This window comes from Limulus polyphemus, unplaced genomic scaffold, assembly GCF_000517525.1.
Source record: "Limulus polyphemus unplaced genomic scaffold, Limulus_polyphemus-2.1.2 Scaffold5157, whole genome shotgun sequence".
NCBI lineage: Eukaryota > Metazoa > Arthropoda > Merostomata > Xiphosura > Limulidae > Limulus > Limulus polyphemus.
This window is the reverse complement of record NW_013670767.1, coordinates 17589-27911: the sequence shown is the minus strand read 5'-3', so window position 1 is coordinate 27911 and position 10323 is coordinate 17589. Positions and strand designations below refer to the sequence as shown.

General features: G+C 35.2%; 1 protein-coding gene and 1 long non-coding RNA gene across 2 annotated transcripts in view; both read right to left on the bottom strand.

Annotated features, from left to right (window-relative positions):
- Positions 1-5980: 5980 nt before the first annotated feature.
- LOC106472206 lies at positions 5981-6373 on the bottom strand. Its single transcript, XM_013932832.1, has one exon. The coding sequence runs from the start codon at positions 6371-6373 to the stop codon at positions 5981-5983; it is 393 nt and encodes a 130-aa protein (XP_013788286.1).
- A 2983-nt stretch (positions 6374-9356) lies between these two features.
- LOC111089064 overlaps positions 9357-10323 on the bottom strand; it is an 8768-nt gene continuing 7801 nt past the window's right edge. The window contains exon 2 of the long non-coding RNA XR_002613416.1: positions 9357-10025. This is a non-coding gene — a long non-coding RNA (uncharacterized LOC111089064). The remainder of the gene's footprint in view (positions 10026-10323) is intronic.

Below are 10323 nucleotides of genomic sequence, written 5' to 3'. Positions count from 1 at the left end.
AATTGTCACGATCAAATGTGGGACTTTTATACTAGTTAATTAAGTCGTGCCTAAAGGCTTTTAACCAACAAATATAGTCTTTTATACCAATTATTGGAATGGCGTCTTAAGGCTTTTGACCAACAAATTTGGAACTTCTATGCCAGTTATTGAAGTCGTGTATTTATGACTGATTGCAGGGAATTTCCTAGTGTGAAGTTGGTCACAAATTGTACATCTGTAAAAATATTTGTGCAGTTGAAAATTCACCTATATAAGTAAGTTCAAGTGAATAAATATTAAAAACATGTTTAAGATTATAAAATTCCATTTCAGAGTTCATAAATAAATGTATTTACTAAAATATTCTGCAATTTTTGGATCACTTGTTAATAGCCCTGTACATATGAGGCGCAATAAGCTTGGTGTCATGTATTAAAAATCAAGTTAAAATATAATTGTGTAGTTGTAAACAATTCTTAGGAAAAGTTATGACTTACTGTGTTATTATCATGGGTTAGTTTAATACTAGCAGAATGATTGGTTATCTTATTATGTGGGAAGTGACAGAGAGAGAGAGAGAGAGCGGGGTGACAAGAAACCTACATTTGCACATATGTCACAAATAAGCGGTGTTGTTTCAAACTCTCTCTAAAACGTCTCAAGTTTTGGGAATATTTTTTCCCCCTCCAATAGTAAAACATGTTTTGTTCATTATTGGTTCGCCAGCTCAAGAACGGACTTCTAGGCATAACTTGCTACGCCGCTTATCAAGATTTACTCGTTTAAGCCTATTTCTATATAAGCTGTAAAAACTGAAAAGGTGTCAGAAGTACTTCAGCACTTTCTCACAAAAAAAAACTTGTAAGTGTTTAGGCTTAACTTCAAACTACACGAATTAAACTCTGTGTTTTGAAGACTGCTGAATGGTTTATGAATAATAATAATAATATATGAAAACCTTGCATGATTTGCCTTGACCAGCTTTATATCTCATATAAGTTGGCTTCGGGTCTGACTCGTTTTTACTCCAGTACTTTGAAATTTGTAAACTACATCAGTATCTGATCACAGGGAAGACTATCGAACGTCTTGTTGGGTTAAAGAAATCGTTGTTTGACATTCAGTAATAAAAGAGATACCCTTGTTCTTATTAACAACTACGTGATCCTTGTCACGCTAACCCAGATCCTCCTAAATAAATAAATGCCTATCCAGGTCAGCTTCTCGAAACTGGAGATGAATTGGTTTGTATGGTAAACAAAGCCCACAAAATACTCCGATATTTTATATCCTACTGTGTATGAAGGCCTGTTTATGTTTGTTTGTTGTTTTTTCATTTAACTGGTTCTTTATTAGGCAATGACAACAACCGTTGTATGTAGAACATTTTATAGTTATACGCGTATTAAAACAAAATACAATATTTCTAAAGGAGAACACATTATTGCTTATATCGTTTGGAAAAAAATTATTTGGCAGAGAATATAAAGAAAATATTTTCCTCGTTATAAACATGAACAGTTTTAATTTATCCTTAGACCAATATCTATTTTTTTATAAAACTGCAAAATGTATGGTTTAAACGCTAAAAGCTGGTAAAGCATTAAAAACCAATAGTCCTAAAAGTTGTGATTTAAAATACTCTCACTGCAAACGTTTTTTTCTTCTGATTTTTCTATCTATCTCTCTCTATTTTACATTCCTTTGCTATTGCGAATTTAAATCCGAGATGAACAATATATCATTTTATATCAGTGGTGTAGGAAGGAGTTGCAAAGAGGAGATGCTTGGCTAAACATGCAGATTTTACAATGAGAGATTGAAAGCAGTATAAGGAGCTGCTAAAAACAGGTCCCGTGCTGCCTAAGACAACTCAATCTGGGGGGGGGGGGTCATGGGGCATTCCCCAAAAATAATTAATATAGTAATAACTTATAGTTGCTATATAAGTCAAATCTGATGCCTCTGTATGTCTTCTTTTTTTCTTCTTTTTTTTTTGCCTCCCACAAGTCACTGCCTAAGAGATCCTTCGTATAACACCACAACTCATCGGTTGGGCATTCGACAGAATCTTTTATCCCTGATCATTCAGACCAACAAATGATTTGTGGTATTGAACGAAAGGCTTGTTGGGCAATGACTTGTAAGAGAAAAAATAAGATATATTTGAAATGCTAATTTGCTCTTTGTTTTTGAATCAGCAATGGACACGTTAAAAGGAATGTGAAAAGAAAAATGCAGTTAGTGATTTTTACCACAAATATTAATGTTCAATTTACTTTAATTATTTTCTTATTCAAGTTTTAATCTTAAAATTTCCAATACAAGTTTGTATTAGTTTTGATACAGAGCATACTGGAAGATTATAATCATGTTTAAAAAAAAAAAAGATTAGTTTAATAACACTCCAGAAAAAGAAAAAAAATTTATAAACCCTACGTTTCGGCTTACGCCTTTCTTTAGGGCTATAGCGTCATATATAAATACAAACTGATAACCACATAAAATATGTATAACAAAATCCGACTAAATAATGGTAATGTCACGTTTTATCGCACGCACTTTAAAATAAATAATAATAATTGCAAAGGGGCAAGAACTATTTCTGTTTATTTTAGGTTTTGTTTGTTTGTTTGTTTTGAATTTCGCGCAAAGCTACACGAGGGCTATCTGCGCTAGCCGTCCCTAATTTAGCAGTGTAAGAATAGAGGGAAGGTAGCTAATCATCACCACCCACCGCCAACTCTTGGGCTACTCTTTTACCAACGAATAGTGGGATTAACCATCATATTATAACGCCCCCACGGCTGTTTGGTGTGACGGGGATTCGAACTCTCGACCCTCAGATTGCGAGTCGAGCGCCCTAACCACCTGGCCATGCCGGGCCTGTATTATTTTAGGTTTACAGTCACTCAGCGGTAAAATTGAGGGCTTATAACGCTAAAATTAAGCACCGATCCCTGAGCAGACAGTCCCTTGCTTAACTTAGGGTTTAACCAAAAACAAATCCTCTTTTGTCGATGGTTATTTCACATTCCTCAAAATTTAATTCGTGGAATACTGAAATGGGCTTGGAATTTGATTGTTAAATATATAGCATGCGTTGTTTCAATGTGTTTACCCGATTCTTTTGTATAGTTATGATAGGAAAAAGATAAATCACGATCTAAATCAAAATATTGTCTAACCCAGAAGGAATCGTACTGCTGTCTAACCTAGTAGCTTATTACCCTTGCAGGAATCGTACTGCTGTCTAACCTAGTAGCTTATTACCCTTGCAGGAATCGTACTGCTGTCTAACCTAGTAGCTTATTACACTTGCAGGAATCGTACTGCTGTCTAACCTAGTAGCTTATTACCCTTGCAGGAATCGTACTGCTGTCTAACCCAGTAGCTTATTACACTTGCAGGAATCGCACTGCTGTTTAACCCAGTAGCTTATTACACTTGAAGGAATCGCACTGCTGTTTAACCCAGCAGCTTTGTGTGAGTACTTTTTAAAGATATAACTAACTTAGTTGTTTTAACAATAGTGATCTTTAGGCGCATGTTGAAACTATGAGATCGATCACCCAACTACGCATATCTGCAGAATCTTCACTATGATATCTGTCCAATTTGGCGGGAAACTTAGTCGTCCTTTTTTCGAAAGTTACCTATGAGTATTATGGCAGCCAATCACAATGTAAACTAACAACACGACTATGTTCTGCAGTTATTTTTTATACAATAGAGGAAGGAGCAATTCCATAATATATGTTTACAGTACCTACTATTTAAAACATGGAATGTCAGGATATCCTTAAATGTACATGTTTGAACAAAAGATAATAGCCATTCAACAGTTATTCTATGACCACTGTTGTCCTACTGTTAGTTCAACAGAATTAAAGGCTATAAACATTTTATGATCCTTTAGGCTAAACAATTAGTAAAACTGTATAAATAAAATAGTTTTATATTCTACAAGAGAGCTGTTCTCCACCCGAGAGGTCAGCATCTGCTGGCACAACCTCGGTTGATACTCAAAAATAAAATGGCCACTGAAGAGGAATCAACCAAGTCGCTGTTAACAGGAGATCAAGAGAAAATATAGGAAAAGTTTAAGTAAAATGATAAATATGTGCCAATGTTTTGTTTTTACATCTGCAGATCATGAATATTTTACATACAAAATAGGCTCTCTTGGTTCTAGCTAACAATTCATATCCATGACAGTATGCAACCAGGAACAGGAACTAGAATGTGGAACTGTACAGTGAGCACAGGACTGAAAGTGTAATCGTACATTAACTAAGCATAGTGTAAATATACAAATTAACATTACTTCATGAAATGGACATAGTCTGGATCGGGTATATTAAATTTAATATAAACCGTGAGTAAAGGATATTACCTAACAATCAATATCAGAATATATAAACAACGCGGTAAGGAGAGGAAGAGGTCTACGAAAGATCTCATCCTCCTTGGTCCTAATAATGGTTTAAAACCAGTATTATTTCATACAAAGTAGGAGTAAATTATATTTTGACTTTATCGGTATTCTGCTTAGAAATACAGTCGTATTTGTTCAAGAAATACGTTTTTCAAAAAGTTTAGTAATTGGAATTTAGCTTGGTACAAGACAACGTTTTTTCATCTAATTTTCTAGTTATTTGTTTTATAGATCTCGTCCATTATTTGTCTATGTGGCTATTAGGTATGATGCCAATAAACGCGCTCCGCACTTTCAGCTGTGGAAAGATTATAAATGAGACACTCACTACCGTTATTCTGTACAAAGAAAGGACAAATACCTTGTAACGGCGAACACTGGTTGGCTACTTTTCCTCTGCTCAATAGTTCAAATTGTGGAAATGCTTTAAAGCTGAATTCTATGGGTTTCTGACGTGGCCGTTTATCCCCTATGTTTATAATGTGTTGTTCAGGTTTAAAATTCCCATTATAGTTTCTACATGATTACTCACTCGTGTATTTTACAGAGGAACTGCGCATTCTCTCATCGACAGAATCGAGCACGGCCTAAAAACTTTAATATATTCATGGAAAATAACAAACGACAGTTGAAAGTAAAGAAACTTTCACGAAAAATAAAACATTGAAATTTTCCTATTACATAATCGATGAATGTTCAAAATGTATGTATTTACCTAAATATATATATATATATATATTAAGATCCAGATTTTTCAAAAGCACTTAAGAAAAAAGGAACGCTCCGTTGTTTTCAGATTTGTAAAATACCTTGAACTGGTTTTAATTCTTACTTTAGTTACTCAACAAGTAGTCAAAAATTCAAAAAAAAAATTATTTAATAGTTTCTTCTTCACATAAAATAATAAATACATAAAATTCACACAATCTTTGAAAATACGAGATTCTTAGAGACATCAAATATTGTAAGTTATATACAGGAAAGTTACAATACCTCTCATTTCACTTTTACCATAAAATATACAAAACAAACACACTTTTCCAAGTTAAGTTTCTCAAATCAAGTCGATCTCCATGGTAATAAAATTTCTAAAAGTCAAAACTCCATTTTTGATACCAGTTATAATAATAGACGAAACTTATACATTGACAGAAAGTATAAAACTATTAAAAAATGTGAGAGCGAACAAATAGTTGTATAAGTTTCGTCTACTATTATAACTGGTATTATTGACAGAAAGTGTAAAACTATTAAAAAATGTGAGAGCGAACAAATAGCTAATACCAGTTATAATAGTAGACGAAACTTATACAGCTATTTGTTCGCTCTCACATTTTTTAATAGTTTTACACTTTCTGTCAATAATACCAGTTATAATAGTAGACGAAACTTATACAGCTATTTGTTCGCTCTCACATTTTATAATAGTTTTACGCTTTCTGTCAATAAAACGAACCTACTTTCTTTTTTCTTTTTCTTTTTTTTCACTGTTACCCAATCTCAGAGTCATAGTTACTGAAATTTGTACATTAAAACAGGGTGTAGTTCGAAGCCAGTTATCTAGGGGGTTTGAGTAACGGTGTCTTCTTCTTTCCTGGAGTCGCAGATTGAAGTCTCATCCCCCAAATTGTCCTGCAGGTGTAGTCTCTTCCTCAGCTTGTCCACCAAGTGGCTGTGGAATTTGTGGAGAGACGAATGAGACGCCGACTTAGGGGTTGGAATTCCGGAAACATTATGTGAACTACTTCGAGATCTGTCGGTACTAAAGCTTTTGCCTGAAACAACTCTGATCAGATGAACTTCTGCGTCGCTACCAGGAGAGATAGACAATCTAGGAGTGACCGGGGCGCTCCGGGAGCTCTTCACGGGCTTCTTGATATGACTACGTGGCGATTTTGTTCCGTTTGGGTAAACTTCGAACTCGTTCTTTACGACAGGCATCATAAAAGCCATGTTAAAAGCTTAAATCCAACTATCTCAGTATCTCGTACAAAATAAGGAACTCAAACAACGGATTTACTAAGTCTTACTTATTAGGTAAGATGTTTAATAATTTATCCTTCAAGAAGAACGTAAAGATAAACTGTTACTGACTTTCTCAATTTTGAACGGTCACTAAGCAACAATCTCTCATGAAAGAACGCGCTGAATCACGTAAGCGTGAAGATGAAGAACATGATATATATATACACACACACACACACACTAGGCTTTTCTGACGTCACGTGACGACTTTTGTAAACCAACTCAGGGACTCCAATGTGGAAAATCCTGCTTAGCCGTTGCGTCACAACCTAGCTGGCACGTGAGGTTGCCCTGGATATCACGATCACATCCGTGAAGTTCATCAGTTTGTACATAAACTAGTCACACTCGTGAAACTGAATAATCATTATACAACTAAACAATTCGTACATATAATTTCATATCGTTGTAACGGTAATTTGTAAGGCTGACTATTTTTGGAATCTTTGGAGGTGTTCTTGTTTTGTATTTAGTTTAGAAGACCTTGTTTTAATTAAAGAGCTTCTGTGTTGCTTACTTCGGTTATCCTGTGTCGATGTTAAATAATAGCGAATAATGTAGTTGATATGAAAACCGTTTGTCACATAAAGTGTTCATATAAAAACCATCTATCATGTATAGTGTTAAAGAAAGTTTCTCGAGTATAGTGTTAATGTAAATACAGTTTCTCGTGTATCGTGTTAATATAAAGACACTTTTTCGAGTATAGTGTTAATATAAAAACACTTTATCGAGTATAGTGTTAATATAAAAACACTTTCTCGAGTGTAGTGTTAACTTCATGGCAGTTTGTTGTCCAGGAATGTTTATAATAGGGAAATTGTTCGCGTGTTAGTGTTTACATGGATAAGAGTCGGTGAAATAGTTATTGTCAGATAAAAAGCTGTAGGGTCTTTGCGAGTTTTTTTGTTGTCTTTTCTTTTAAAAAGATTTCATTGAATGAATAACAATGTAAAACTCACTTTATGTCATTAACGATAAGAAATTCACTAGTGTTAGCAGTTGGAAGACTGTGAAACATATAGGTTTTAATTGCTAGGACAACAGTCAAATAGCGTTGACGTACCCAACCATCACGTGACACGTTTGACTATTTTCTATCCAGTTTGCTTTAACTAGAGGTGACATTCAGTTTGGGCGTAGTTTTTCGATATTCTTTTGGATTAGGATTATACCAAGAAGTTCAGAGATTCATGTAATTCTACTTTCTTCTCCATACCTACCCGGTACATCTTCCACTCACCGGATTTATTACTAGTCTAACGAAATGCCCGGCACATCTTCCACTCACCGGATTTATTACTAGTCTAACGAAATGCCCGGCACATCTTCTATTCACCGGATTTAATACTAGTCTAACGAAATACCCGGCACATCTTCTACTCATCGGGTTTAATACTAGTTTACTGAAATACCCGGTACATCTTCCACTCACCGGATTTAATACTAGTCTAACGAAATACCCGGCACATCTTCTACTCATCGGGTTTAATACTAGTTTACTGAAATACCCGGTACATCTTCCACTCACCGGATTTAATACTAGTCTAACGAAATACCCGGCACATCTTCTACTCATCGATTTTAATACTAGTTTACTGAAATACCCAGCACATCTTCCACTCATCGGATTTAATACTAGTTTACTGAAATACCCGGCACATCTTCCACTCACCGGATTTAATACTAGTTTACTGAAATACCCGGCACATCTTCCACTCACCGGATTTAACACTAGTTTACTGAAATACCCGGCACATCTTCCACTCACCGGATTTAATACTAGTTTACTGAAATACCCGGTACATCCTCCACTCACCGGATTTGATACTAGTTTACTGAAATACCCGGCACATCCTCCACTCACCGGATTTAATACTAGTTTACTGAAATACCCGGCACATCTTCCACTCACCAGATTTAATACTAGTTTGCTGGAATACCCGGCACATCTTCCACTCACCGGATTTAATACTAGTTTGCTGGAATACCCGGCACATCCTCCACTCACCGGATTTAATACTAGTTTACTGAAATACCCGGCACATCTTCTACTCACCGGATTTAATACTAGCCTAACAAAATACCCGGCACATCTTCCACTCACCGGATTTAATACTAGTTTACTGAAATACCCGGCACATCTTTCGGGCACCAGTTTTAATATGAAGTTAAACAAAATATTCAGCACATCTCTTGACACCGGGTAATGTACTACTTAAGACGTATATTGATGTTTTTAATGTGTACACATTTCGTTACCTTTCCATTGGCAATTTGTATATTTGAAGAGAATAATTAGGCCAGCCTATTGGACTGACATGACAAATATATTGTCAAATACTATGAACGCATAACCTGGCCATGTGGTCGCCATCTGTTTGTTTTCAGTAACTGATTGCCGTTATAGAAGCAACGTTAACTTTTGAATTAGTGTTTAATTTGTTAATAAGGACAGAAGTGTTTGTTTCCTTAAAGTGCATATACTTTCTGTAAAAGAAGAAAAGTCTGTGTATGTTCTTTTGTTTGTTTTGTTCTTTTTTTGCACTTGGCCCTTGCGTTAAGAAGGTTCATTGGACTGACTATTGTTGGAATATTTAGAGGTGTTTTTGTTTTGTTTTTATTTCAGAATACCTTGGACTTTGAAAGAAGGAGAATAATAGTATACCAATGTCTCTGCGTTATCTACTTCTGTTATCCTGACAGATAAAATTGCTCCACCGTCATATCTGTTGTTGATGTCGTTTTCTTAGTGCAAAGGTACACAATAAGCTTTGTGGATTCTAGCATTGTAAATCTGTAAACTAACTGCAGACCCACAGGGGGGACCTCCATCTTACCCGAATAAATGAGAGGAAAACATAACACATGAAAGTGAGGAATACACATTTTTTATTTTTTTGCTGCCACGGCCACAAAAAGTTTATCCGGGCCTGTACAGCACATAGTACAGATCCAAAACTTAGCTTTTGATCAAGTATTGCCATCAGTCAACTAAACATGCGTGCTTTTTTGTTTATACTTCGCGTCTCATGGTGGTTTTTAATTATGTTTCAAGATGTTGTTCATTCTTCCGTATCTAAAGTTGTTAGGTTTAAAAAGGTGCTTGATTTTCACTCCGTGTCTCAACTTTTTGGATTTTTTTCACTCTCTCCGTGTCTCAACTTTTTGGATTATATTCCTATCTCAAGCTGTTGGATTTTTACTCTGTGTCACAAGATGTTCATTTTTTTATTCTCAAGAATCACTTTTAACTATATGTTGGAGTTAAGCCTGACTTACGTTTGTAAGGATACTAAACACATTTACTACAAATAATACATTTGTACAAGAGGTCTTAAAAAAAGGTTTTACCTAAAGCTGACCAACACATCATTTTGACCTTCAAATGTCAATATTTTACTTGACGCATTAATAGTAAACTTTTGACGTGACATTTTTCCAGAAGTTCATTTTTGTTATATTAGTTTTACACAACACGAGTACCTAGCATAAGAAACGCTTCTTCGTTGATGACAGAAGTCCAGATTTCCTTCTTGATTACTTGCCATTGTTAACACCAACAACACAAAAATCCAGCCTTGATAAATACAGAAAAATACATTTAGGCCATCTTGTTTTGGTAGAACTGACAAAATGAAATTTACATTCTAGTATAAGAAAAACTATATGATTCCAAGCAGCATAGAATTTTGTTAGAAGTACTATCAATGTTGGATCGATAAATTACGATGCATTGCATCGTGCATCTAAGAAATAAGTACACTTTTTATTTTGCATTATGAGCGTACCCTACTTACTGAAGTGGCCCGGCATGGCCAGGTGGTTAAGGCACTCGACTCGCAATCTGAGGATCGCGGGTTCGAATCCCTGTCACA

Coding starts and splice junctions, on each gene's coding strand:
- LOC106472206 (XM_013932832.1), bottom strand. CDS start 6,373: ATGGCTTTTATGATGCCTGTCGTAAAGAACGAGTTCGAAGTTTACCCA.